General features: G+C 55.1%; 3 protein-coding genes across 7 annotated transcripts; 2 read left to right on the top strand and 1 right to left on the bottom strand.

Annotated features, from left to right (window-relative positions):
• Positions 1–1,086: 1,086 nt before the first annotated feature.
• On the top strand, positions 1,087–4,838 carry MUC1 (mucin 1, cell surface associated). The gene is made up of 7 exons (XM_006060891.4): positions 1,087–1,261; positions 1,737–2,650; positions 2,763–2,818; positions 2,935–3,065; positions 3,214–3,335; positions 3,418–3,567; positions 4,468–4,838. Exons 1-7 carry the CDS (start codon positions 1,201–1,203, stop codon positions 4,534–4,536), a joined length of 1,503 nt encoding a protein of 500 aa, XP_006060953.4. The 5' UTR covers positions 1,087–1,200; the 3' UTR covers positions 4,537–4,838.
• A 1,654-nt stretch (positions 4,839–6,492) lies between these two features.
• Positions 6,493–16,450, bottom strand: TRIM46 (tripartite motif containing 46). Of its 3 annotated transcripts, none has more exons than XM_006060894.4 (10): positions 15,826–16,358; positions 14,168–14,429; positions 13,591–13,934; positions 12,812–12,955; positions 12,596–12,691; positions 11,646–11,899; positions 11,035–11,156; positions 9,823–10,125; positions 8,670–8,967; positions 6,493–7,644 (listed from the first exon to the last, which is right to left on the bottom strand). In XM_006060894.4, exons 1-10 carry the CDS (start codon positions 16,024–16,026, stop codon positions 7,251–7,253), a joined length of 2,418 nt encoding a protein of 805 aa, XP_006060956.4. In that variant the 5' UTR covers positions 16,027–16,358; the 3' UTR covers positions 6,493–7,250. The 3 variants fall into 3 exon arrangements, with proteins under 3 accessions (XP_006060956.4, XP_006060955.3, XP_044800212.2); XM_006060893.4 differs by lacking the exon at positions 15,826–16,358 and adding an exon at positions 15,210–15,804; XM_044944277.2 differs by lacking the exon at positions 8,670–8,967 and having other exon boundaries at positions 7,339–7,644; positions 15,826–16,450.
• Positions 16,451–16,489: 39 nt separating this feature from the next.
• KRTCAP2 (keratinocyte associated protein 2) lies at positions 16,490–19,161 on the top strand. Of its 3 annotated transcripts, none has more exons than XM_006060896.4 (5): positions 16,490–16,639; positions 16,971–17,125; positions 17,264–17,327; positions 18,706–18,772; positions 19,009–19,161. In XM_006060896.4, the coding sequence occupies exons 1-5, from the start codon at positions 16,633–16,635 to the stop codon at positions 19,127–19,129; spliced, it is 414 nt and encodes a 137-aa protein (XP_006060958.1). In that variant the 5' UTR covers positions 16,490–16,632; the 3' UTR covers positions 19,130–19,161. The 3 variants fall into 3 exon arrangements, with proteins under 3 accessions (XP_006060958.1, XP_044800213.1, XP_006060960.1); XM_044944278.2 differs by having other exon boundaries at positions 16,514–16,625; XM_006060898.4 differs by lacking the exon at positions 16,490–16,639 and adding an exon at positions 16,653–16,795.
• Positions 19,162–27,647: the final 8,486 nt, after the last annotated feature.

Here is a 27,647-nt window from a genome sequence, read left to right on the forward strand (position 1 = left end):
AAATACCATCTGTCGCCCCACTTACTCTCTGCTTCCTAAATGCGTAACTAATCTGCCCCATTCCACCTCCCACATTCCGATGTCCTCGCCCAAATACCTGGGTGCCCCTTCCACATAACTCAGGACCCCACCCACTTAGCGCCATTTCCTCCAGACAGCGCCGCGACAGGTCTGAGCCCCCTCCTAAAACCCCCAACCCCTCCATCGATGATACAGTGTGTTCCTCCCCTTCTCTGTCCAAGCCACTGCCTCTCCTGGCCAGGGCTTGCTCTCTCCAGTCTCTCTCTGCCCCCAGTTAGGCAGTGCCACCCAACCTCCTCTCCCCTGACCCGGGTAGCCCCTCAGCCCTCTCGGGCAGGCCGGGTGAAGCTCTCGGTGACCACTAGAGGGCGGGAGAGCCCGGCCAGCGAGCCGCCGCTACCTGGTGGATTCGGGGAAAGGAAAGACCCTAGGGTTTGGTGGAATTTCGTACTTCGCTAAGTGGAAATTTCTTCCCCCGCCCCCTTCTCGAGAGAAAGTCAAGGAACTTGGGCTACTGGAAAGTCCGGCAGGGGCGGGGACTGTGGGTTTCGGGGTAGAACCGTGTTTAGGACTGGATAGGGAGAAGTTAGAAGGGTGGGGCTATCCGGGAAGTAGTGGGGGGAAGGGGTCCAAAACTAACTCCGAGTTTACTCATTGTCGAGCCTTCCCCTCCTTTCTCAGCCCCCAGAGTGGGACTCCAAGCGACCCAGTGAGAATGGGACAATGGTGTGGAGGACCCACAATGCCGGCCCTGGGCTAGAACTTTGACCTAGTCCAATTTCTCTGTTATTCTTCTCACCAAGGCTGTTGTCCTGGGGCTAAAATAGGACCATGGGGACCCAGGTCAGGTTCCAGACTTCCTCCACCACCTTCTGGAACCAGGGAGTGGTTGGTGAAAGGGGGGAGGCCAGCTAGAAAACAAACAGGTTGTCAGACAGTTGAGTGATTGAAGCCCACATACCTTATTTGAGGGGCCAGAAATGGTTGGGGAGGAGGAGGAAGAGGTTGGAGGTAGGGAAAGGGGGAGGGGGTGGAGCTTTGTCACCTGTCACCTGCTCTGGCTGAGCCTAGGGCGGGCGGGGGACCGGTATAAAGCAGCAGGCGCCTGTGTCCGCTCCACCTCGTGGGCAGCTCCGGCCTGAGTTTGTTCTGTCCCCTCCCCACCACATCGCCACCACCATGACACCGGACATCCAGGCCCCTTTCCTCTCCCTGCTGCTGCTGTTCCCAGTGCTTACAGGTGAGGGGCACAAGGTGGGGAGGGGGCTGCCCTGCTCCTGTGGTCTTCTCAACTTTCTGTGGGTTTTGCTTCCTGGGAGATGGCATCCAAGAGGCAGAAGTTGCAGACGGGTGGCCTAGTTTCTGCCAAAAGAAAGAATAAAGGAGTGAGGCTAAGGAAAACCTGAGAAGAGACCCCACACACACCTGGAGGACTGTGGGTACCAGGAGCAGACATATGTCCTGAAGAGAAGTCTGGAGGGGTTGGGGGTGGAATCAGGAGAGGAAAATCTTAGGAGCAGAAAAGCCCACAGTCCAGGAGCAGACAGATATAGGAAGAGAGACGGAGGTTGCCAGCCAGGAAGGAGAAAGAGAGCTGACTCAGGGGCCCACTCCCCAAATCCTCCTGGCATTACTTCCCCAGATGCCAGAGAATGTATTTTCTCCTTATGCCGATTTTCCCCCCAAACATACTCTGTAACCTCTATTTCTTACAGTTGCCGATGTCACTACCCTGACAACCTCTGACCCCATAAACCCCCGCAGAACTACACCAGTTTCCAGTACACAAAGCAGCCCAATGTCCAGTCCCACTAAAGAAATTTCTTGGAGCATAACTACCACCTTACTCACAGCCAGCAGCCCTGCCCCAAGCCCGGCTGCCTCTCCAGGCCACGACGGAGCCTCGACTCCAACCAGCAGCCCTGCCCCAAGCCCGGCTGCCTCTCCAGGCCACGACGGAGCCTCGACTCCAACCAGCAGCCCTGCCCCAAGCCCGGCTGCCTCTCCAGGCCACGACGGAGCCTCGACTCCAACCAGCAGCCCTGCCCCAAGCCCGGCTGCCTCTCCAGGCCACGACGGAGCCTCGACTCCAACCAGCAGCCCTGCCCCAAGCCCGGCTGCCTCTCCAGGTCACAACAGTGCCCCATCCCTGACCAGCAGCCCTGCCCCAAGCCCGGCTGCCTCTCCAGGTCACAACAGTGCCCCATCCCTGACCAGCAGCCCTGCCCCAAGCCCGACTGCCTCTCCAGGTCAGCACGGTGCCTCATCCCCAACCAGCAGTGACACCTTATCCGTGACCACCAGCTCTGCGTCAAGCTCCATGGTCACTTCAGCACACAGGGGCACCTCATCCACGGCTACCATGACCCCAGTCAGCAAGGGCACTCCATCCTCAGTCCCCAGCTCCGAAACTGCTCCCACTGCTGCCAGCCACATTACCAGGACAGCTGCCAACAGCCCTAGCATAGCACTTTCCACCTCCTCCAATCCTAAGACTTCTCAGCAGTTGTCTGTTAGGGTCTCCCTGTACTTCCTGTCTTTTCACATTACAAACCTCCAGTTTAACTCTTCCCTGGAAAATCCCCAAACCAGCTACTATCAGGAGCTGCGGAGAAGCATTTTGGATTTGGTGAGTAGCTGCCTTTCCTCTAACATGCACCCCCACCCCCCACCCCCAAAGCAGCCTTCAGAACTCTATGCGGCACTTGCATCAAATCTTAGTCTTTTCCCTCTCACCCCAGATTTTGCAGATTTATAAACAGAGGGATTTTCTGGGCCTCTCAGAGATCAAGTTCAGGTACAGTTCTGGGTGTGGACTCTGTGGGACTGGTGGATGTTGTCATGACTGTGAGGAGGGTGTACTGACCCAGAAACTGGGACCCATGGCTGAGTTCCCCATTTCTTTGTAACCAGGCCAGGATCTGTGGTGGTAGAATTAACTCTGGCCTTCCGAGAGGGTACCACGGCCGAGTGGGTGAAGGCACAGTTCAGTCAGCTTGAAGCACACGCAGCCAGTTATAACCTGACCATCAGCGGAGTTAGTGGTGAGTCCACTTCCCCAGCTGCCAGCCAGCACCACCCTGCCCGGGACCCTCTCTCTCCAGCATCTGGGTGCCTGCTTTTTCTCTTGGAGCTGGTAGGGGGAGAGCCACCTCCTTTGGGAGACTGCTCTGACCACTGCTTTCCTTTCAGTGTACAATGCCCCGTTTCCTTCCTCTGCCCAGGCTGGGTCTGGGGTGCCTGGTTGGGGCATTGCCCTGCTGGTGCTGGTCTGTGTTCTGGTTGCGCTGGCCATCATCTATCTCATTGCCCTGGTAAGTGCTCAGTCCCCAGCCCTGACCAGAGTCCCCCTGCTGGAAGGAGCCGTACGCTCCGCATAACCTCCTGTCTCCCCAGGTTGTGTGTCAGTGCGGACAAAAGAAATGTGAGCAGCTGGACGTCTTTCCAGCCCTAGATGCCTACCATCCTATGAGCGAGTACTCCACCTACCACACCCATGGGCGCTACGTGCCCCCTGGCAGTACCAAACGGAGCCCCTATGAGGAGGTGAGGGTGGCGGGGGTGGCGGCAGGGGCGAGGCTTTGTCTGGGCAGTGGTTCTGAAAGGGTACTGGGAAAACCTAAAGAACTGAGAAGAGGTGACACGAAATAAGCAGTGACTGACAAGGCTGGGGTGGAGGTCAGAGGGGTTCTGTGGGAAAGGCTTAGGGAAGAAGGGGGACCTCAGGAGGGTGTGCCCCCCGCAACCAGCACCCCCAGAAGAGCATTCACTGCTCAACTAAACTGGGATGCCCAGAGGTGACATGAATGGGGCACTGTACCCAGGGGAACCCTTCATGGAAGGAGCACCTTGCCCCAGCTTGTCTCCTAAGAATGGAGGATAGATTGGGAAAGGCTGGTGGGGAGAAGGGGGTCTCTGAGTTGGGAAAGAAGTCTCACCAAACCAGGTGAGCCTGGGTGCAAGCTGGGGAGGCACAGACCCCTTCTTCCTTCTTTCTGCCTTTTCCTCCGTGACCTAGTAAATAATTACTTTGCCATCTGGGGCTGAAAGGCCACTCCAAGTGGGGGAAGGGAGAGTTTCCTTTTCCTGACTTTTCCTCTGCCTGGGGACTTCCTTCTTCCAGTTTTGCAGAAACGTGTACACCTCCTTGGGCTGGAGGAGCAGAGAATGGAGGGAGAAAGGGTCAGGAGGGGAAAGCAGGGGGCGCTGAGGGCGAAGGGGAGGGAGCGAACCAGAGCAGGAGGAGGAGGGGGAGTGGCCCTGTTTACAGTCATCTGGCTGGTGGTGGGGGCCAGCAGGTGCTCTCTCCGGATTAACCCTTTGAAAGCTAGTCAGGCTCCTGGACCATTCACCCTATCCTGGGGTGCCATCCAGGGACCCTGGGGAGGAAGGTTGTCCCAGGAAAGCCTCTGCCGCTCATCCTGGGTCTTTTCTGCCCCTATCTAGGTTTCTGCAGACAATGGTGGCAGCAACCTCTCTTATACAAACCTGGCAGCCACTTCCGCCAACTTGTAGGGACACGTTGTCTTCTGAGAGTCCAGCCAGTACTGGCTGCCTCCCTGGAATTCTTCACTTCTGGGGACCCCTGCCCCCAACTCTGTTCTGGGCTAGTGAGCTGGGCATTCAGGTGGGCTGCTCACAGCCTCCCTCACAGGACCTACCAAGTCCCCTAAACCATCTTAGCCTTGGTGAAGCCCACCTGAGCCCCTGGGGACAGGCCAGAGGCAGCGGAATGCTGGAATACTGGCTGGAATGCTTAGAAAGGGGAGTGGGAACATGAACATGGCTGAATAAAATGCGGACCTCCTCCACGCCCACTACCAGCTTCTGATCTGTTGTCTATGACCTGTGGATGGGTGAGGGGCAGTCAAAATGTGTGTGTGTGTGGAGGGGGGCAGTCTGGAAGAAACCTTTGGGAGAGGAGGGGAAGGGAAGAAGGCCAGAGGAGCGGGGTTCATTTGAGAAGCAGAAGGCTGGAGAGGAGATGGCATTGGCATGCAGGTGGACGGACTCCTGTTGCCTGTCCTGCATGGTCAGCAGCGCACAAGGAAGGAGGAAACAAAAGCCTGAGGCTCCAGCAGCTAGCATGACCCAGCTCTGCCCGCCCGAGAGCTGGGCTCGCCCCTATCCCCGGGCCTGGATTTCACTCCCGCACCCTCCTCTCCCCTTGGCATGGTGCCCTCAGGCGGCTCTATTCTTAGCTGTCCGGGTGTGAAGTAAGTCCTAAGGCAGCAGAGTCAACAGGGCCACGATAAGGTCCGTGTCAGGTCCAGGGCCTGGCGCCAGACTGCCCCACCTGCCTACTGGCTCTGGGGTCTACTACCTGGTGCCCCAGGGATGGGGAAATAGTTCTGGTTCTGAGGTCAAAGACTTCCCAGATGGCTCAGTGGTATAGAACCGGCCTGCCAATGTAGGAGATACAAGACTCAGGTTCAATCCCTGGGTTGGGAAGATCCCCTGGAGAAGGAAATGGCAACCCACTCCAGGATTCTCGCCTGGGAAATTCCATGGATGGAGGAGCCTGGCGGGCTACAGTCCTTGGGGTCACAGAGAGTCAAACATGACTGAGCACGCACACACTCCCTGGCTGACGCACTGATGCCAAAAGCTCAGCTTCTCCGTACACCAGGACTGAATCGAATCTCTGAGACAGAGTTTTAGGTGAAGTAGAAAAGAATAGCTTTATTGTGTTGCCAGGTGAAGGCGGCCACAGTGGGCTAATGCCCTCAAAACCATATGTCCCAAGTTGGAGATTTACAGTAATTGCTCAAAGAGCACATGATCAGCTCATGGACATTTTTCTGATGGGTTGGTGGTGAGGTAACTGGAATTCAGCATCATCGACCTTCAGGACCAGCTGCTCTGGGGTCTACATACCATCTTTAACTTTTCCCACCTGCAGGGGATATCAGTTTCTACAAAACAGTTCAAAGATATTGTGAATATCCATTGATGGGGAAACAGGGTGTTGCTCAAGACTGTCCTTGACTGTTTCTCTCTGGTCTCCCATTCCCTCCTTTCCCTAATTAACAACTGCTTGACTCTGCCCTTGGAACTCAGGGAAGGTCATGGAGGCTGAATGAAGGCTGTCTCCTATAATCCAAGAAATGGGGGACACAGAAAGGCCTTGTGCCAGGAGCCCCTGATCTCTTTGGGCACCCTAAGTCGCATTCCTGCAGGGCTCCGCCCAGACGCCCCATAGGGGTGGGAGTGGGGGTGGTGGGAGGGCGGGTATCCGATGCAAGCAGCCACCAGAGCGATGTGCCCCCTGGTGGCCATGGTTGGTTTGGACCTGGGCTGGGCACAGGTCTGGCAGAAGACTGGGGAGCACAGGGCTTGGGGACCTCCTTCCCTCAGGCACCAGCTCCACCACGCACCCCTGCTCTGAGAAATAGCAGGGAACCCGCCATCCCCTTGGCCTGCCACATCCAGCACAGAAGCTAAGAGGAATGGGCTCCGGGAAGGCAGACATCACAGGAAGGCCTGGCATCACAGTTTATTGTTTATAAACCATGAAAATAACAGCTGTTGCTTGGCACAGGCCTAGCAGTGCTCACCGCAGGGGGGCAGCAGCAGGCACCAGAGGCCTTGCCAGGCCCAACCCAGTGGGGACACTCAAGCTCAGCTGGGACCCCAAGGGAGACTTGGCACGTTGGCATGGGTGCAGGACAGGTTAGAGCATGCAAGGGGGAGAAGAGGGGGAGAAAAGGCATGCGGCTGGGGGTACAGGGACCCAAATAAATAAAGCAGGATGGGAGGGTCCCTTTCCCTCACCAAAGAGTACCTGGGCACTGTCCAACCAAAAAGCCTCTCTGCCCCAAGGCTGAAGTTCAGCATGGATGGGCCAGGGAGCTTGGCAGGGCGGAGGGCAGAGCTGGGGAGCATGCCCAGTGTTCCGGGTGCCTTCCCTCCCAATCAGCCTGGGGAGGAACGCAGGGCAGGTGTGGGGCAGGGGCTCTCTCCATGATTGGGGCAAGATGCCAAGGGCAGGGCATGGGGCAGAGACGTGGTGGGGATGGGAACCTGGATTAACAGGCAATAGGGAGAATGGGGGACATCCAGAGAGGTGAGCAGAGGAGAGTCCCTTGGTCAAGAAAGGCCCTGGGAAGACACAGACAGGGGAAGGGACAGGACCATGTGGGAGGAAGAGCTTAAGGGAGAAGCTGCCAGAGAGATGACCCGGCTTCAGGAGGCGTGGAGGGCCAGGGCCCAGCAGGGGCCCGGGAGGCTCAGTCCAGCTTGGCGAAGCCCCCAATGGTGACCTTCCTCTCCGGCTTAGTGCCCACGGGCTCCTGTAGCTGCACTGCGCCACCCCCGATGAAGCAAAAGGCAGGGCACACAGGTCCCGAGCAGTCCAGGGGGCACTCCAGAAGCCCTCGGAAGGACACGGCATCGAGGAAGGAAACGCGACCCCGCTCGTAGTCCAGGCAGATGCCCAGGCGGGGCGGCAGGGGCACTGTGCAGCTGGCCGCCGGGCCGTCCCTCCCTGTCAGCCCCGCATTCGCACTGGCCCCGGCCCCCAGCAGGATCTTGCCCATGCCGATGGTCAGGAAAGCGAAGGGTGGTGACGCCTCCATGGTGGCATCCTCGGCACCGCTGTCATGTCCACTGTCCGGGTCGTACCTGCAGGAATGGGTGTTGGGTAGAAGAATGTCGGGGGTGGGGTAGATGGTACCCGGGGCTGAGATGTTGGGAGGATAGGATGTCGGGGAGCACGCAGTTCCAAGGATTGATTTGGGGACGTTGAGAAGAGAACACATTGAAGAGACGGGCGTTATAATGTAGGGCTGGGGTTTGGTTTGGTGAGAATGGGGAAAGGCAAGCACATTGGCCATTGGGGGAGGGGAGGAAAGAAAGGGTATCGCTCAGGCACACTGGAGAAAGGTAATGCTTCCAACGCAGGCAAGTGGCGAAGAAAATGGCGCTGGGATATCGTGCTGGGAGAGGGTTTTGAGGGTTAGAGAATCTTGGAAGGATGAGGGGTTAGCGGTGGGGAGAGGCGGGGGCAGAGAAAACATGCTGGGAAGGGGGATGCTGGGAGAGAGATGAGGGCGGGTCAGTGTCTTAGGTGAAGGATGTTGCGGGGATGCAGGTTGGGGATCACAGGTTTAGGAGGGAACTGATGTTGAAGAGAAGACACTTCTGAAGAAATGGGGTATTGAGGGATAGAGTGCTGAGGGGGAAGAAGAGCATGTGTGGGTGGCTGAAAAAGAGGATGCTGGGGATGAGAGGGTATGGAGATGGAAAGTTTAAGGGAAGAATTTGAGGAGGCTGAGACAAGGTGTGGGGGAAGGAAGTACTGGAGAGAAAAAGCTTTGTGGTGAAAAGATGTTGCCAAAGAGGTGTGAGGAAGAAAGGGCACGGAGACTTGGCGAGATAGTGTGTTAGCCTGAGTGACGGAGGGGAGTGGAGATGGCTTCCTTTTCCATTGCCCCTTTCCCCAGTCACTCCAAAGATCAACCTCCAAAACGCTTTCATGGAGCCCACAGTTCTCCTGACCACAGCGCCTCCAGCCTGCCTCACGTTACTTCCTCCTGATTTCCTTCCAGCTCCATCCCAGCAAGTGTGTGCTCCCCTCGTCACCCCGCTGTGTTCCCAGCTCCCCCACCCAGATCCCCAGAACCCCATACCTCCCAGAGGGGCCTGACCTGGGGCTGATCACGTCGGGGGCACCCTGGAAGCTTTCCTGAAGCTTGCTCTCCAGCCCGACGCCCACCTTGACCAAGTAGGAGGCTGGGTCTACGGCGCAGGCCCAGTAGCTGCGGCCCTGGGTCACAGCCACATCACCCAGGACCACGTCCACGCTCAGGTGGCAGCCCGTCAGCAGCCGCTCAGCAGCCAGCAGCAGGGGCAGCCCTGGGACACTCCTCACCGCTCGCTGGTCCTTGCTGATGGCCAGCCGCTCTCGGCTTGTGCCCCAGCGGCCATCCAGGAAGAAGTGCAGGACTGGAGTAGGGGAAGGTTAAGACAGAAGGAAGGACTTCAGGGACAAACACTGGCACTGGGGATCTCGAGGTGTCAGCACGAGACACTGGGAGATTTCAGAACACGGAACAAGTTGCCAAGGGACGGGCAGGGGGCTCTTGGGAACAGGGCCTGGAAAACTGGAATGGGGAGCATAAGGGGAAGAAGAAAGGGCATCCCAAGTGGGCATGGGACCCTAGGAAGAGTTTTAGTGATGACTAGTGGGCATGGAAACCAGTCTCCCAGACCCAGCTGACTCGCTCTGGCTGCCTCCTCTATTATGCCTATACTCCAGAGCCTCTGCTATTTTCTGGAGAGTCACTTGACCAACATTTATTGAGCCCTGGTGCTGTGCTTAGTCGATCAGTTGTGTCCGACTCTTTGTGACCCCATTGACTATAGCCCACAAGGCTCCTCTGACCATGGGATCCTCCAGGCAAGAATACTGGAGTGGGTTGCCATTTCCTTCTCCAGGGGATCTTCCCAACCGAGGGATCGAACCCAGGTCTCCCGTATTGCAGGCAGATGCTTTAACCTCTGAGCCACCAGCTCAAATTCTCGGCTAAGACTTTACACATTAGCAAGTCACTTAATTCTTACAACAATGTTATGGGGTAGGTGTTGTTACAATACCTACAGAGGAGGAACTGCAGGTTCAGAGAGGGTGGATAATTCACCCAAAGCCACACAACTGGCAAGAGGCAGAGCTGGGATTTGAACCCAGGCAGTCTGGCTCCAGAGCTAGTGAGGATGACCCACTGAGTTATGCAGTCTCTATGGGGCCCGGCCAGCAGCAGCTGTCCGTGCCGGGGTCCCAGGCACCCAGGGCCCACTCACCGGGCGCGGGTGGAGTGTGCAGATGCACGTCCTCGCTGTACTCGCCGTAGCCGGCCTTGTTGCAGCCGCGGACACGCAGCACGTACACAGAGCCCGTGTCGGGGTTCTCCAGCAGGGCGCTGGTACCCCTCACCTCCTCCCGCCGCTGCCAGCGGGTGGGGCCTGGCTGGGCCGGCACGTCGGTGCGCCGGAACTCAATGGTGTAGTGCCAGGCAGGTGGTGAGTGCGGGGGCAGCCGCCAGCAGAGGAAGATCTGGTCGTAGGCAAAGGTGCGCTGGGTGTCGATGACCGGAGCCTCGGGTACTGTTGGAAGAGACAGCGGGGGTCAGTCACGGCCTGGCCATGGGCATGGTGTGGAGGGTGGGCGGGAAAAGGGAAAGCAGCGGGAGCCGGGGGGGTGAGTGCGAGTGAGAGGGATCTGGGAAGACGCCTGTCTGGGCCCTGGGCGCGGGAAAAGGAGAGGCAGGTGGCCTGAGGCCAGTCCTGGGCTGCCACTCCCTCGATCTGGGCCTCAGTTTCCTCCTCTGTCAAATGAAGGTATGAGATCACGTGTTATCCTTTCTTTCTACGACCCTTTTTAGTCTATGAATACAGAGGAGCCCCAGGGAAAGGTAGGTAACGGCCACTGGAGCCCACCCAGGCAAGAGGGCGCTGAACAGGAAGAGGAAACTGCACGGGAGACAGATGCGAGGAGAGGCAGCAAGGCAGAAACTGGGGACAGAGGGCCAGCGCAAGCTCGATGGCACAGGAAGGGTCAGGGGAAGAGAAGGAAAGCCTAGGGGGTAAAGGTCATAAGGACAAAAAGTCAGAAAGGCAAGGATTAAGGGTCAGGGCAGAGGATGGTGGAGGCGGTCTGGTTAGGGCAGGAAAGAGAAGGAAGCCATGGGTGGGGAGCCGGGCTGCGTGGGAGTGGCAGGGCAGGGCAGGGGACCTGGCACAGGGGGCAGGACCCCCAGGGCAGGGCCGCTGACTTGCCTGGGGTGCTCCGGAGCAGAGTCCGCGGTGGCCACAGCCTACAAACAAAGAGAGGGAGAAGCAGCGCTGAGCGCGGTGGGACGGGGTGGCCGGGTGGGCTAGGTGGGCAGGACGGCTGGCCAGGCCAGGCGGGAGGCTTGGGAGTTAGTTCCCTGGTGGGCACTGCCCCCCGGGCCCGCTGCTGGGGAGGAAGGGAGGAAGGCTCTAATGGGACATGGGGCCTGGCCATCTCCTCACCTCGCAGGAAATTAAGCTCTGTCAGCAGCTTCATCTCACGCCCCACATCCAGCTGGCAATGGCGGAAGGAGGAGCTGGCAGCTGGCCGGAATGTCTGGAGGGCCTCTGTGGCTCGGGTAATCCTGGGATGGGGGCAGGCAAGGGTCAGACCTTCCTGTAGCTCAGATGGTAAAGAATCTGCCCGCAATGCAGAAGATCTGGGTTCCATCCCTGGGTCGGGAAGATCCTCTGGAGAAGGGAATGGCAATCCACTCCAGTATTCTTGCCTGGAGAATCCCAAGGACAGAGGAGCCTGGCAGGCTACAGTCTGTGGTGTCACAAAGAGTCGGACAGGACTGAGCGATCACCACCACCAAGGGTCAGGCACTGCTGTCTGGGCCACCACCCTTCCCCTTGATTCTGCCGTGTCTGGCCCTAGAGCCTTGGTATCGGCTATGGCTCTCTTCCCTGTCCCTTTGGGCAACAGCTGGTATCCATTTGGCCTGGTGAAAAGTCCTCAGGGCCCAGCTCTCTGCTGGGCAGGACTCTCGACACTGCCTGATACATGGGCTACACCCACGATGCCCCTACCCTGCATGAGCCTGTGACCCTGTGTCATGCCCCCTGAGTACCTGTTATGCAGTTGTTTGGCTGCTTGCACAAAGCAAGGCTGGTCTGTTTCTTTAAGAACCTCCTGAGCGTAGCCCACCAGACCTGAGCCGTCCAGCAGGCTCCGGTGCTCCTGGATCTGGGCGCTGAGACGGGCCAGCCGTTCTTGCTGACACTCCTCAATGGCCTGAAGCAGTGATGCCCGCTTCTCCTCCAGCACAGCCCCCAGCCCCCGCACCAGCTGGGACACCTCCTCCTTGGCCTGCTGACCACTCACCTGTCCAGAGAGCAACATTGACTGCCTCCTTCTTGAAGGCTGCATCTGCTCCAGCCTCCTGGGGCACCACACCACGACTAGGATCACAAAGGATCTGGGGAAATCCTACCTACCCATTCAAATGGGACCAGGCTCATGGCTCCACGGTCTCCTGTACACCCACATAGGCTCAACTCCTAACCATTTGTGTTAATCTTCCTGGAGGCCCACACCATGATCCTGACTCCTTGAGGACTCCCCCAAATAAAAGAGGCCATGACTACACTAATATGCACCTGGACCGCACTAACGTCCACCAGCATGTGTGCCATCCTTATCGCCCTTCCCCACGTCAGCTGATTCAAGCAATCTGGCAAAAGGTATCAGAGGCATCGCCTCACCCTCCTTGGTCCAAGGATGTGTGCCATCCCCAGCAAGCAGCTGAGCCTGAGGCATCTGAGCTCCATCCCTGGGGCTTTTCAAGCTCTCCCTCTCCAAGGTGATAGACACCCTGTCTCCACTGTAGCCTTGGGTACCGCCTGGCCTGGGGCACTGCCATTTCTGACAACCTGGTTTAACCAGAACCTTGACACATCCACGGACCCCACATGGTCATCCTGAGTTTGCAGCCAGGTGAGTGGTCTGTGCCCATCTCCACCCCCTTCCTGCTCCCACTGCCAGGCAGGGCCCAGGGCCCACCTCCGTGCCCTCCCTCACCTCCGTGTGCCTCACAGTCTCCTCCAGCTCACAGATCTGGGTCTGCACTGTGTCCTGGTTTCCCAGGATGTATGTCAGGCTCTTTGTCAGCTTGTCCTGAGGGGGAAAGAAAGAGGTGGGCATCATGCCTGGCCCTGAAGCAGCCAGCAGTGCAGAGGAGAGGTGAGCAGGTGTGGGTGTGGGCAGTCCTGGTGTTGAATGAGGCAGGGTCCTCACCTTGAGGGCCTGGAAGGCACTGACCACTGGCGTGATTTTGTGGCCGCTGTGGGTGCGCCGCACACGGCAGAGCTGGCACACCAGTCGTTGGCACGTCTTGCAGTAATGGGTCACCTCTTCCTTGTGATCTGGACACATTAGTCCCTAGGGACAGAAACAGCAAGGAAATAGTCAGCCAATGGCGTGTGTAAGGGTGCTGAGCTACCACAGGGCAGTTCCCTGCCCGTCCTCCCCTGGGCCGGCCCCAAGCTGGTGGAGGGGAGTTCAGACGCGGTGCTCCATGGTGCCACCTGCTGGTATGCCCTGGCAATCAAGGAGAGCCTTTCCTGCAAACCACCTTGCTCCTCCCTTCCTCTACATGTGGTAATAACAATAACGGTTAATAATTAGCCATGTCTATCTTGTTTACTGCTGTAGCCCCAACACCTGGGATAGCACCAGGTACTTGATAAATATTTGTTCAATGAATGAATACATGACAGACCTTTTCACTGTATATAAATAACTTTCACAAACATTATCTCAGGAATCCTCCCATCAACCCTGCAGGTATGGAGATTGCAGGGCAGATATATTAGAAGCCTCATTCAGCAGATGAGATGGAGGCTCAAAGATGGTCAAAGATTGGTCCAGTGGCTTTATTGTTATAGAAAAAGGAGTTTGGCAATGGCAACCCTGTGGCCACCTCCTTTTGGAAGCCCACAGTGCCGGGCATGCCCTCCCACCCAGCACCACCGTGCCCTCCCCCCCCTTCGCAGGCCCTGCAAAGGCTGGCTCACCTTGGGGCGAAAGGAGAGGGTGGGCAGGGTGGGTTCGTGCTGGGCCTTCTGGGTGCCCCAGGGATGGAAGAGCTTGAAGCACTCGTTGCAGAAGGTGGCGCGGCACTCGGTACAGCCCTTGGTGGCTTCTAGTGGCGGGGGCTTGCACAGCTGGCACAGGATGGCACCACCCACACTCACACTCTGGCGGTACCGCTCCACCACACGCTCCAGGGTCAGGTTCCGGAAAAGCCCTGCCAAGCCCCGCTCCCCCAGCTCCACATCACCCTGGCAGGCTGGGCACGGGAACATGATCACCTGGGGGTGCAGAGCACCTCGCTTCCGCCCGGGGTATGTCCCAAAGCCTGTGGATGGGCCAGGAAGTAGGGAGGTGAAAATCACAGCTGGCTCAGGGTGGGGAAGTCTGTTCAATTAAAGAATTAATTTTCATTGTGCCAGAGCTCAGCTCTTAGCAGAGCCTGGATGGGCAGTACCCCTTGAAAAACAGACAGGTGCCCCTGGCCAGGGATGGACCCCTTCCATCTTCCTGATGGATATCCCAGCATCCCCATCCCAACCCCATGGGTGCCAGCCCCACCTGACTTAAGCAGCCGGTCCAAGCGGTCTGGTTTGGGGAGAGTTCTGCGGGAAAGGCGAGGGCTTCGGGTGGATGGGGTGGAGGCAGGAGAAGTGGGCTCGGAGCTGGGGTCCCCACCATGGCCTATGTAGCCCTGCTGGCCCAGGACTTCCCGGGCACAGGCCTGGCACACGTTGTGGGTACAGGGCAGCACCAGTGGCTGCTTATACATTTCTTGACACACTGGGCACAGCAGTTCCTTCTCCATGTTCTTCATGCTCGTCTGTGGAGGGACCAGGAGGTTGGATCAGAGCTTGGACACCTGGGTATATCTCAACAGGCGCCTCAACTGCATTTAAAGACCCAAGGGTTCTTGGAAATGAGGAAGAAAAACTACAAGGGACCCTACAAGCTATGGATTTTTCGCCAGCATCAGCCTTGGCCTGGTTCACAGGCCTTCCAACTCCGTGTCCCCAGCACGCGTCCCTCCTGCAGAGCTACATACCTAAGGAGGATAGACGGCTGGAGCTCAGGTCTCCCCCAGTCTCAAGCCCCACCCCCTGTCCTAGTCTCAGCCGGACCGACAGCCGCTCTCACCTGGCCTTTGCCCCCCTCCCCCGTCTCCCGGCAGCCTGCCCCAGGCACATCTCTCAAGGACACCGCCCATTCTGCAGCTCTGTGCAGAGGCCCCCCCCCCAACCCCCGCCTCCCCGCTTCTCTGGCATCCCCCTTTCCCTCCTCCCCCGCGTGATTTCTCCTTATAACCAGGCTCTCTCCATCCTCCTGCTCACCCTGTCTGTCCTCCTGCGGTGGCTCCGGCCTGCAGCAGCCTTCGCCTCCATTGCCCATCACTAACCCATCTGGCTCCTCCTAACCCATACCATTTTGCCCCCCACCATCCGGCTCTCCTGCTACCACCCCAGGCATAACCCGGCCTGTCGCAACCCCTCCCAAGGTAGGGTAGAAAAGAGCGCGCCGCCTATTTGCCCCCTCCCCACCGGAAGTACCCCTCCCTTTTTCGGTGGCGGGGGTCCTCAGGCTATGCCCCACCCCCACACCTCACCTTGGTCCCTCTCTTCGCAGCCATCCCGGTCAGGGGCGCAGCTGACACAAAGGAGGGAGGGACAGGGAGGGAGGGGGAAGGAAGTGGTGGGGGGGAGCAGGGTTGGCACCGCCCCTGGGAGAGCCGGGCACGGGTTGCCATGACAACCGCAGGCTCGGAGGCAGCCCTGAGTGGGGGTGCGGTGGGGTGGGGTCTCGTGAAGGGGTCCAATTTGGGAACTGCACCGTGGTGCGGCTCCTTCCTCGCCCCCCGACCTGTTCTCAGTTTTCTTGGAAAATACCCAATCACTCACGCCCCTTCCTCATAGCATAGCCCCATTGCCCTGCAACCCCAACCTCGGTGCACGGCTGGAGGCTACCCCAAGCCACCCGCTGTATCCAGGCAGCTCCATGTTCCTTACACCCCAGCAGATGGACGCCTTCACGGCATTCACCTCCGGGCTGCCCCCGGGATTACCCTCTCATACCTGCATCCCGATCCTCCCAGTCCTTTCGGCCATTGACAACCCCCTGGCTACATTCCAGCATCTTGCGGGACCCCCACCTGTTCAAGGTCCTGGCCTGCCCCGGACCCCTATGCTCCCCCTCCCCTTCCCCTCGACCCCACCTTAACTCACACTGATGCGGACCAGTGCATCCATGATAGAAGTGAAGGTCTGCATATCCTCACCCTCAGCCATGGCCCTAGCATGCCCGCCCGCCCCCGGGTGCCCGATACCGGCTGCGGCTGCGAACCCCGGGCTTAATGCAGGAGCCGGGTGGGGATGTGGGGAGGGGTGAGGGTGAGATGTCACTGCGCATGCTCCAGGGACCAGCATCTAACAGCGCCCGTCGAGGTAGGAGGTGGGAAATAGTTTTCCCCACGTGGTTCTCAGAAGGCGGTCGCGTAGCGGGGCAGTAGTTAGGTAACATGGAATGGTATTTGAGGGGGAGCCATTTCTTATGTTCAAATTCTTCACTGGCTTCTAATCTTACTCACAGAAAGCAGAAGGATAGTTTTAGAGAAAGATAGACTCCAGGATGAAAGGACTAGAGTTTGGTTTGGGCAAGAGTCCACGGGAGATATCAAGGAAGTGTTCATGGGGGGCTTAGTTTTGAAGAACAGGCTGACATAATTGACAAAGAAGACAGAAGCAGTCCATGGGCCCGGTGATTTGAAGAGTTAAGTGCAGCTTGCACTGAGAGGCAGCAGATGCTCTGGGTGCGGGGAAGAGCCGGGAACCAGGGTGGTGGCCAAGGATGCTCCTAGACGCAGTATTTCCTCCCTGCAGGAAGAGGGCGCTGCATTCAGGCGCTGAGGGGGAGAAAGAGGAAGGCGTTAAGGGAGAAACAAGGCCACGTTAGGGCTTGACGCATGCGCACAGCCAATTGTCCCCGGTTCGGCTCTCCTGGGCAGAAGCACGGATTGGACCCAAGGGCAGGGCATGATGGGTAACGGGACCAACGGGATCCCCTCTACCCCCCCAACCCGGGCGGACTAGTTGGGGTCGGAGTTGGGCGGACCAGCTTTCCTGGTCCTCTCCCCACAGAGCTGACGTGTCCTGGGTTCCAGGCGATGGGCATTTCCACGGGGCGGGAGGGTTCGGGGTGAGGAATTCCTGGAGGGTCGCCGCGAGGTGTGGGGAGTTGGGGAAGGTGGCTGCAGTCCTCGGAGTGCTTGGAAGTGATAGGGCTCTCGAACTCCCGGAGCTGCTGAATCTGCCTGCGGTTCCTGCAGGGAGGGCTGGGCCTGACTCTCCGTCTCTCCTCTCCCCCGCCCCAGTGGTGGGTACAGGCACGTCGCTGGCGCTTTCCTCCCTCCTGTCCCTGCTGCTCTTCGCTGGGATGCAGATGTATAGTCGCCAGCTGGCCTCCACCGAGTGGCTCACCATCCAGGGCGGCCTGCTTGGTTCCGGCCTTTTCGTCTTCTCTCTCACTGTATCCTCTCAGCGGGGGAGTGGGCAGAGTTGTTTGAGGGTAGGAAGGGTGGAGGGTCAGGCGGGCTTGTACCCTTCCCGTTAACCCGCACATCTCAGCCCCCATGGCACGACCGACGCCTTAACTCCCTCAACCCAGGCCTTCAATAATCTGGAGAATCTTGTCTTTGGCAAAGGATTCCAAGCAAAGATCTTCCCTGAGAGTAAGTGAAAATTGGAGGTTGAGTATTTGAACCCTTTCTTGTAAGCCTCACCTCTAATCTGCTCCAACACTGTGCTGAACTTCCAGGTGCTTAGACAGTAAAGGTTGTTGAGGAGGAGGAACCATGTGTACTCAGACTGAAAACAGATGATACTTTTGGATACAGTACTCTTTACTCTTGGAATTGGAGCTAGGAGAAAGGGCTTCTGAAAGCAAGAAACTCATTTACTTTCTGGCCAGTTTCCGGGGAAGGTTTGAGGGAATAGGCAGGTCTGCGCCTGTAATGAATATATCCAAGGAGGGTGTTCTTTGTTTCCACCAGAAAAAGAAGGGCCAAATTCACTGAAGGGTTCCAAGGTGACATGGACCCAATACTAGTGAACTATACTTGTTTGAGATGATTGTGAAGAGCCTAAAGTATCAGATACACTAGCTTTCTGTGTCAGCAGGAATCCTCACCAAAGTAGAATAACTGTTAGATTGTTTTCCATTTGAAAGGATCCTTGTTGTTGCTCATGTAATCAAGAATTGATGATTTAGTTACGTATGGAGAATTAAGTTCATAAAGCAAATTAGGCGTCAAGGCCAGATCACCTAAGGATGCCACATGCCCCAAATTGATGGCAGATGCCATCTCCTGTGAAGCCTTCACCTGTCACTGTGGCCCTCATTTCTTCACCCTCCTTACCTCTTGCCCTCTTCACCTGGCCGCTCTGCAGGCTTCCAGAGCTCCTTCCATACAGCAGAACATCTCTCTATTAGGTTTTGTTTTTCTGTGTATTGTCTTCATTTGCTTCTGAAAGAAGCCTCTGTCATGGGCAAGCTGCTTGGCCCTCTTCACCTGCCCTCCTCAGCTGGGCAGCTGGGATTGCCCTTGCTATCTGCCCTCCCACCTTCTCTCCAGTCCTACTCTAGCTGTCTGGAGACTCTTTTCTGCCCGCATGGGTGTGTGTGTCCACACACTCTGCTCTCCACTTTATGTCCAGGGAGTGAGAACCTCACTTCCAGCACTGGCCAGCCAGTTTAGTGAATTGATCCCCTTTGGCTGGCTTCTGTTGAAAAGGCTGTGACCCTCTTCCTCAAATGCAAGCAAGCCTTACCCTTCAGACTCTGCTGTCATCTTTCCTTTTTACTGGAGGCAAGCCAGGAGAGGGAAGTTAGGTGATATTTGGGGCAGAGCTGGAAATGAGAATGCATCTGGTACTTCCATGTCCTGGGCATCGATAAGGCCATCTGATGTCCCCCTGCTCTCATGCCTTACCTCTCCAAGCAGGTCCCCCAAGATTCAGAGAGCCCCAGATTTCTCCTAGACCCAACATATGAATGCCTGGTGTTTCCATTCTGACCACCACCCTCCTTGTCACCTTTTGCCTCCCCAGTTCTCCTCTGTCTCCTGTTGGCTCTCTTTGCATCAGGCCTCATCCACAGAGTCTGTGTCACCACTTGGTAAGTGCCTGACAGCTGGATAAGGGGTGTAGCATCCTGCCCTTTGGCACTTGACCCTCCTGTGATGGTTCCAGACTTCCCCATACCTCCCTCCCGCTCTGTTCTCCTTCCTGTCCCCTTCCCCATTTTCCTAAACCTGAGCCTAGATTCTTTCCCTCATGCTGGCGTCTGCTGTAGGAGGCACCAAGCTGGCAGCATGCCCACTAATGCCACCACTCTTTTTCTTCACCCTGTAGCTTCATCTTCTCCATGGTTGGTCTGTACTACATCAACAAGATCTCTTCCACTCTGTACCAGGCGACAGCTCCAGTCCTCACGCCAGCCAAGGTTACGGGCAAGGGCAAAAAGAGAAATTGACCCTGAATGTCTAATAAAGTTGGTTCTTTGTAGCTCTGAGCTGTGATACACTGTGGGCCTCTCCTGCCCATGCGTGTACATGGGTATGTGCAGAATGCTGGGGGGGGTGGGTACCTGCTGCTTTCAGTCCTTGGGGATGGAGGAGCTTTCCTTCCTCCAAGGTTCATTTTTACCAACTGTTTATGGAGTGCCGTCGGTGCCAGGCACTTTGCCAGGCACTGGAGTGGCGTATGCTTGTGTAAGAGTCTAGTAGAAGAAAAGCGTAAGAACGATCTGCAGTCCTGCCTTTTGGGAAAAGAGGTGAAGACTGCAATGCAGGAAGGCCTGCTCATCGGAGCTGGAATAGATCTTGAAACAGAGGAGTAAACGAGGGAAAGGCCCCTCACCCCTGCGTCTCTCCATGGGTTTCCATTTACACCTCTGGGGGCTTTGTTATTCCACCTCTCCACCCTGAGCAAACGAGCCCTCCGGCACTTCTGCTCCAAGTCTCTAGGTGGGAATTCCCTACTGATGTTGCCCTCCTAAACCTGTGTGTTCTCCAGCATGGACGGATGCCTGTGTTTAGAAAGACTCCCAGGTTGATCACTGTCTCTATCCTCTTTGGTCTGAGTGCCTTCATTTTTTTCCTGTCTTGTAACCAAAGGACTAGGAAACATCTTGCTGCTGCTGCTAAGTCGCTTCAGTTGTGTCCGACTCTGTGCAACCCCATAGCTTAAGTTGTAATAATAGCAAAGTATAGAAAACGATAGGGACAAGGCCACCAACCTTGGAGCCGGCCTTAACGGAAGTGAGGGAATGTGACCTCTCAGGTCTTACTTTGTCCATGCTGTGCCATGAGGAATGCCTCTCTGACCAGAGTGTCTGTCCTTTGGAGCACCTAGGCACCCTCCCTCTTGGGTGGTGTGGGCTTTAGGGTGCTTACTGTGCCTTGGTCAGTTTGATATTCTCCACAGAGCCTGATGATGGGCAGTGAGGACCAGAGGGTTGGTTGAATGAAAGAACCTGCCCTCCTGGAACAGAAAATTCAATACATGGGATGTGCCTGAGTTAGGGAATGAGACCCAATAAAGGTGAAGAAGTGAGTCAAAGGAACTCTGGTCCAGGATTAGACATCCCCACCCTCCCCATTTGTAGCCAGAATCCAGACCCTTTAACCTCTGTCTCTAGGCTGAGGGAATACCATGCAGTTTGCCCAGGTTACCTGCAGAGGGTGCCACAAGCTCATGTCTTCCTCCAGGAGACTGGCAACACTCACCAAGTTGGCATTGAGGGCTTAGAGAGTTCCTACTGGGTCTTAAGGTTCTTGCTGAGTCTCTCCAGTGGAAGCCAACTTTTGGAGGACATGAGAGACTGGCTAAAACCTGAATCAAGACTCCTTGCTCCTGGCTGTGAGTGGAGGCAAAGACAGTTCAGTGGAGACCAGAGCCTTCCTGAGAAGGAATGGTAGTCCTAAGCTTTGACTTACCTAGTGATGGTTGGGGGGGTTACCATATGTGGGACCCTTGGGGAGAAGAAATGGTGCCCCAAAAGGGTTATGGACCTGCAGGAAGCTGGGTTAGTTCTAGGTCTCAGTCTGTCAAACCCTGTCCTGGAGTGGGCAGAAGGCCAGGTGCCAGCCCAGGTGAGCACTGACACGGGAAATCTGACCACCTGGGGGCATCATACCTTCCAAGATGAGAACTGGGGCCAGGTTACTGGAGGTTGGGGAGGAGCCCAAGCAGGTGCCAGGACAATGCCAAGGTATCTGGGCACCTGCTGCCACCCACTGCATAGGCCTCAGCGACAGTATGTGGCCAGGAATAATGATCCCTTCCTCAGGGAATGGGTGCATTAATCAGGCAGGCTGGCGCCGACGTCAGCTCTCCACCCAGCCTGTCCCTGGGGTGCCTTGCCAGCTGCCTGCACCTGACCTACCAATTAACCCTAGCAGGGGTATCCCAGCCATCTAACACCATCATTAAATAAGGGGGCGTGAGGCCATCAGAGCTTCTGGAAACCTGAAGGTGAGAAGGGCAAAGGTGTTAACCTCTTGGCCCCAGGACGCCTGGGGCTCTGCTCCACCCTGGAGGCTGGAGGCCTAGGGGAGAGATGGGCGGTCCGCCCCTGGAGGACCGGGGGAAGCCAGATGTTTCCTCCTGCTCCCTCACACGTGGCCCTGACACCCGCTGCCTGCTCCGGAAACAGGAGTAAATAACACAGGGTGGGCTCCTGTCCCAGAGTTGGACTCCTTGGGGCAGGAGGTGATGCCACCTAAGAAGAGGGCGGTGGGAAGGTGAGACGAGGGGGCTCCCCTGCCCGGGCAGAGGCTGGACCCCCCCTAGGACTGGCGCTGGCAGGAGGGGACGCCTGGCATTTAGGGCATCTCGAGGGTCAGCAGGGAAGGGGGCGCCCAGGGCAGGCAGGGAGGGGGAGTCTGCGCCAGGCCTTGGCTCCAGCCCTTTCCGGACCTTATTGTCCTTGGTGAGAACAGGACTCGGACCTGTTCCCACTGCCCAGCCCCCCCCAACTCTGCTCCCCAGGGGAAGGATGTTGGGAAACAAGAGAGACCCAGAGACTGGTAGAGACAGAGCGGCTGAGAGACACAGAGACAGAGACAAAGGGAAACGTTTCAGTCAAAAGCGAGTATTGAAACTCATTGTAGCTTGAGGGAGCCCTGGGCACTGTGGGAACCGGGAAAGAATGGGAAGCCGGAGGCCCTGCCCTCAGGGACCTCCGGACTGGCCTGCCCGTGCACACTGCTCCTTAACTTAGGGTCACTCACAGAGCCGCCTCCTAAGCAAACAATAGCCAGAACCCTTGTGTGGGCACAGTTAGTGGCACTTGATTGCTTCACCTCAGGTACATTTCTTTGCCTCCCTGCCAGCAGACTGGAAGTTTCTCAGGGGGCAAGGCCAAGATCCTGCTCCCAAATCCCCCCTCCCTACTCCCTGGGGGCTGGGAGCAAACTGGCCACCGTAGGTTGCGCTGTGAGTGCTATTTGGTTGAGTTCCTGCCCTGGCAGAGAGGCCACCTAATTGGCTCTAGAATTGGGCACCACATCCCCTGGGGTGGAGGGCAAAGTGCAGAATGCCTGGCCTGGGGCAGGAAGCAGACTTTAGAGCTGCGTGCCCGGCGCCCCACTTTCCCTGAGCCACGAAGAGCCCGCCATTCCCGCCCCAGCCTCTGCAGCCCTGGCGCTTGGGCTGGGCCCCCTTCCTTCCAGCTCTCCTACCTGGGATGTTTCCTTCACAGGGAACTGCAGGCCTGACTTGATAATGTAACATTCTATGATAATGGGCATAGCAGTTATTAGGATTCTTTCTACTTCTGTATGTACTTGAAAATTCCATAATAAAAGTTAAATCTTGTGTGTTGTATCCTTCTTTCTGTTCTGTGGGAGAGTGACAGGGAGACTATCTGAAACCACACCTAGAAATAACACCCGAAGCCTAAATTTGAGGCCCTGTGTGACAATGAGACCTGAGCCAAATGGCCCTTATGGTCTGTGAGGAGCCCTTCTCTGAGAATTCCCCTCACCTCAAATAAGCTGGAAGTTCCCCCTACTTTTAGGCTGAAGCCACACCATCAGGGGGGACTGAAAAGTGAGATTCTTCTCCACAAGTCAAGACCCCACAGAAAAATCTTCCCCACACCCCTCTTCTGGGCCAAGAGTTGCCACGAGGGCTGACAGGCTACTTCAGAGCAATTTCTGGATTGAGGTGCCTGTACACTTGTGTGAGGGTCTAGGCTCATCTGCCAGGGAGACCCTTCCCCTTCCTGCTCTCATCCTCCAGTCCCCATCTCCAGCCCTTGTGTGTGAATGCTCAGTCGTGTCTGACTCTTTGCGGCCCCACTAGACGATAGCCTACCAGACTCTTCTCCTGGCAAGAATACTGGAGTGAGTTGCCATTTCCTTCACCAGGGGATCTTCCCGACCCAGGGGTTAAACCTGAGTCTCCTACGTCTCCTGCATTGCAGGCAGATTCTTTACCGTGGAGCCTCGGGCGAAGCCCCTGTGATGGAGGCCTTTTTTCTGACGCAGACAGCTACAGGTTCTGGACATCTGTGGTACAGTAGGAAAGAGCCCAGGTCTTGAAATCAGACAGACCTGAGTTCTAGTTCCGCTCTGACACCAGGTGAGGGTCCTTGTGCAAGCTGAGTTAAATTCCTCACCTGTAAAATGAGGATAATACCTGCTTCAGATTGTGGTAAAGAGGATTGGAATTAAATAACAATGTGGAAGAGCCTAGCATAGCACTCAACCCACTAGGCATTTGACAAATGTCATTTTTGTCCCTTACATGACAGCAACCACGACCTTTTCAGCCAACTTAGTGCTTTGCAGATATTCTCAATTTCATCACTTACCTCAACCTTATAAGATTGATATTCTTACTGTGTACTTAACTTTATATGTCAGCCCGGTTGGGCCACATTGCCTGGATATTGGGTCAAACATTACTCTGGATGTTCCTTTTTTGGGGATGCCATGTAGCATGTGAGATCTTAGTTCCCTGACCAGGGATTGAACTTGTGCCCCCTGCCATGGAAAGGAGGTGTTCTAACCACTGCACTGCCAGGGAATTCCCACTCTGGATGTTTCTTGAGGGTGTTTTTGAATGAGATTTACACTTAAAATAGGAGTAAAGCAGATTGCCCTCCATAATGTGGTTGGCCCTCATCCAATGCACTGAAGGACCACATCGAACAAAAGACTGACCTCCTCAGAGAAGGAGGGAATTCAGTGGCAGATAACCCTGGGACCTGAGCTGCTCTGGTCTGCTGGATGCTCTTGCTGGTCTGTGCTCACGTGGCCTGGGACCTGGCCCTTTCCCCACTGTTCCCAGCTGTGGTCAGTTGAAGTCAAGACAGAGGAAGATCTTTCAGATTTTGGGTTTGCCAGCCTCTACAACCCATGAGGATGGTCTTGATCCCTGTCTCCTGTATAATGTCACAAACCTCATTCCATAGTTCATTAGGCACTCTGCCTATCAGATCTAGTCCCTTAAATCTATTTCTCACTTCCACTGTATAATCATAAGGGATTTGATTTAGGTCATACCTGAATGGTCTAGTGGTTTTCCCTACTTTCTTCAATTTAAGTCTGAATTTGGCAATAATGAGTTCTTGATCTGAGCCACAGTCAGCTGTTAAAGTGCTGCACTCAATATGCCAGCAAGTTTGGAAAACTCAGCAGTGGCGACAGGACTGGAAAGGGGCAGTTTTCATTCCAATCCCAAAGAAAGGCAATGCCAAAGAATGCTTAAACTACCACACAATTGTACTCATCTCACACGCTAGTAAAGTAATGCTCAAAACTCTCCAAGCCAGGCTTCAGCAATACGTGAACCGTGAACTTCCAGATGTTCAAGCTGGTTTTAGAAAAGGCAGAGGAACCAGAGATCAAATTGCCAACATCCGCTGGATCATGGAAAAAGCAAGAGAGTTCCAGAAAAACATCTATTTCTGCTTTATTGACTATGCCAAAGCCTTTGACTGTGTGGATCACAATAAACTGTGGAAAATTCTGAAAGAGATGGGAATACCAGACCACCTGACCTGAATCTTGAGAAACCTATATGCAGGTCAGGAAGCAACAGTTAGAACTGGACATGGAACAACAGACTGGTTCCAAATACGAAAAGGAGTATGTCAAGGCTGTATATTGCCACCCTGCTTATTTAACTTATATGCAGAGTACATCATGAGAAATGCTGGGCTGGAAGAAGCAGAAGCTGGAATCAAGATTGCCAGGAGAAATATCAATAACCTCAGATATGCAGATGACACCACCCTTATGACAGAAAGTGAAGAGGAACTAAAGAGCCTCTTGATGAAAGTGAAAGAGGAGAGTGAAAAAGTTGGCTTAAAGCTCAACGTTCAGAAAACTAAGATCATGGCATCCGGTCCCATCACTTCATGGGAAATAGATGGGGAAACAGTAGAAACAGTGTCAGACTTTATTTTTGGGGGCTCTAAAACCACTGCAGATGGTGACTGCAGCCATGAAATTAAAAGACACTTACTCCTTGGAAGGAAAGTTATGACCAACCTAGATAGCATATTCAAAAAAGCAGAGATATTACTTTTCCAACAAAGATCCATCTAGTCAAGACTATGGTTTTTCCTGTGGTCATGTATGGATGTGAGAGTTGGACTGTGAAGAGGGCTGAGCACCTAAGAATTGATGCTTTTGAACTGTGGTGTTGGAGAAGACTCTTGAGAGTCCCTTGGACTGCAAGGATATCCAACCAGTCCATCCTAAAGGAGATCAGTCCTGGGTGTTCTTTGGAAGGAATGATGCTAAAGCTGAAACTCCAATATTTTGGCCATCTCACGCGAAGAGTTGACTCATTGGAAAAGACTCTGATGCTGGGAGGGATTAGGGGCAGGAGGAGAAGGGGACGACAGAGGATGAGATGGCTGGATGGCATCACCGACTCGATGGACAGGAGTTTGAGTAAACTCTGGGAGTTGGTGATGGACAGGGAGGCCTGGCGTGCTGCTATTCATGGGGTCACAAAGAGTCGGACACGACTGAACGACTGAACTGAACTGAACAACCCCATGAACCAAGACCTTAAAATAAACTTCACACATGTATCTTCTACTGGTTCTGGTTCTCTGGAGAATTCTAATACACCTGTTTTAGTGAAATGAAATAGGGTAAAATGAAAGAGAGGCTAAAATAACCTGCTTAGAATTATAAGGGAAGGCAGAGCTGCAGTTGAAGTTCAGGTCCAGTGATATTTGCCATGATACTTAACCAGGGTAGTTACAACGCAGCACCTGGCCCCTGCTGCCTCTGGCCTCATCGCCTCACACTCTTCTCCACGCTCGTCCATTCCACCCCAGCCCTCGTACATCTCCTGTGACACCTCATGGGCTTTGCACATGCTGTTCCCACTGCCTAGAACAGCCGTCTGGCCGTTATCTACACTTCTCTCTCCATCCTTGGTCTCATTCAGGTCTCCACGCAAACGTTTCCCTTTCAAAGACCCCCTTCTGATCCTGCTGTATAATACGGTACACTGTCTTCCTTTAGCCCCTCACTTAGCTATATTTTTCTTCACAGAATTTCTCACTATTTGATATATTCAATAGGTGTTTCCTGTCCGTCTCCCATCATTTTGTTGAAGGAGCTTGTTTTCACTGCAGGCTTCATTAAAAACAGATATTTTGTCCCTTTTTAGTCACTAGAATACTGCTTGATGTATAGTATAGGAGGTGTTCAATACACGTTTGTTAAAAGAATCAAGAACCCAGACTTCCCTGGTGGTCCAGTGGTAAGACACCAAGCTCCCAATGCAGGGGACCTGGATTTGATTCCTGATCAGGGAACTAGATTCCACATGCTGCAAAGAAGACCTGGTGGAACCAAATAAGTAAAACGAAATTAAAAAAAAAAAAAAGAATCAAGCACCCTACTAGCCACACACCATTGTCACACTGTGAGCTCTTTGCTGGAATTCGGCCTCCAGATTACATTATGTCCAAGCTGCTGGATCCTCAGAATGTCTCTCTCGGCTGCCAGGCCTGTTCCTGTGTCCCTCCTCCCTCAGGCTATCATCTTTTCCCATCTTGGTCTCCTCTGATTCGCCTGACTCTCTCATTCCCTTCTCCAATCAGCGGCACAATCTCTGGCCCATCATTTCCCCTGAATGCCTGGCTGTGATTTTGTCTGTATGTGTTTTTGTTGATTGCATGTCTGTCTGTCCCGTCACTCCGATGGAGCTGCAGGTGCCTTGGGGACACTGATGGAATCAACACAGCCTAATCACCTGGAAACTTCCTCAAGGACCCAGTAATCACCATGGCACCTTTGGGCATCCAGAAAGCTCGGCTGCCTGACGGGACACACACCACGGCCACCCACTCCTCTAATGGGGGAAGCTGCTGACCTGAGGGACCAGCCTCAACACAAACACTTTCAAGGGGTCTTTCTTAGATCGCCTGACCCTGGCCAGGCTTTCCAGCCTCACCTCCTGCCACTCTTCCATGAAGCAGTCTTTGTGCCAGAGATGGATTACTCACTATGAACTCAAGCCTCCCAGCCTTTGTTCAGGCTTTCCCTTTGCTTTGTACACTCCACCCCCAACCCCTACTTGAAGTCTCTTACTCATCTTTCCCATATCACCTCGGGCTTCAGGGCCTCTTTTATAGAGGCTCATGCCTTCCCCCAAACAGTCAATCCCTTCCTCCGTGTTGCATGTAATTTTGCTTATTCTCCCATAGTTAATGTACTTTAGCATAAAGGTTCCAGATTTACATCTCTGGAATTTATGTCTCTCTGAAACTAAAGCTTGCCAAAGGAGAAAACTCCAAAAAACATGAGAAAACTGAAGCTCAGAGAGGTTAAGCTACTTGCCCAAGGTCACATAGCCAAGTAAAGGAAAGAGCCAGGACCCAACCTCAAGACTTCTGGACTCGAAAAGCTCAAACTTTTAGCCCCCAAGCTGCACTGCCTTTCCTATTGTCAACTTAAAAAACAGTCACAACCTAAAAGTTGAGAGTTATGTTTTATTTGGTGAGAATTTTT

Source organism: Bubalus bubalis, chromosome 6 (assembly GCF_019923935.1).
Source record: "Bubalus bubalis isolate 160015118507 breed Murrah chromosome 6, NDDB_SH_1, whole genome shotgun sequence".
In the NCBI taxonomy this organism is placed as follows: domain Eukaryota; kingdom Metazoa; phylum Chordata; class Mammalia; order Artiodactyla; family Bovidae; genus Bubalus; species Bubalus bubalis.

Bases quoted from the DNA above. Each gene is read 5' to 3' on its own strand.
- MUC1 (XM_006060891.4), top strand. From the start codon at position 1,201: ATGACACCGGACATCCAGGCCCCTTTCCTCTCCCTGCTGCTGCTGTTC. The intron at 3,066-3,213 runs GTGAGTCCACTT...CTTTCCTTTCAG, and splicing joins GACCATCAGCGGAGTTAGTG to TGTACAATGCCCCGTTTCCT. The intron at 3,568-4,467 runs GTGAGGGTGGCG...GCCCCTATCTAG, and splicing joins AACGGAGCCCCTATGAGGAG to GTTTCTGCAGACAATGGTGG.
- TRIM46 (XM_006060894.4), bottom strand. From the start codon at position 16,026: ATGCTGGTCCCTGGAGCATGCGCAGTGACATCTCACCCTCACCCCTCC. The intron at 14,430-15,825 runs GTGAGTTAAGGT...GTCCCTCCACAG, and splicing joins ATGCACTGGTCCGCATCAGT to ACGAGCATGAAGAACATGGA. The intron at 13,935-14,167 runs GTGGGGCTGGCA...GCCCATCCACAG, and splicing joins GGACCGGCTGCTTAAGTCAG to GCTTTGGGACATACCCCGGG.
- KRTCAP2 (XM_006060896.4), top strand. The intron at 17,126-17,263 runs GTATCCTCTCAG...CCCTCAACCCAG, and splicing joins TTTTCGTCTTCTCTCTCACT to GCCTTCAATAATCTGGAGAA. The intron at 17,328-18,705 runs GTAAGTGAAAAT...TTGCCTCCCCAG, and splicing joins AGCAAAGATCTTCCCTGAGA to TTCTCCTCTGTCTCCTGTTG.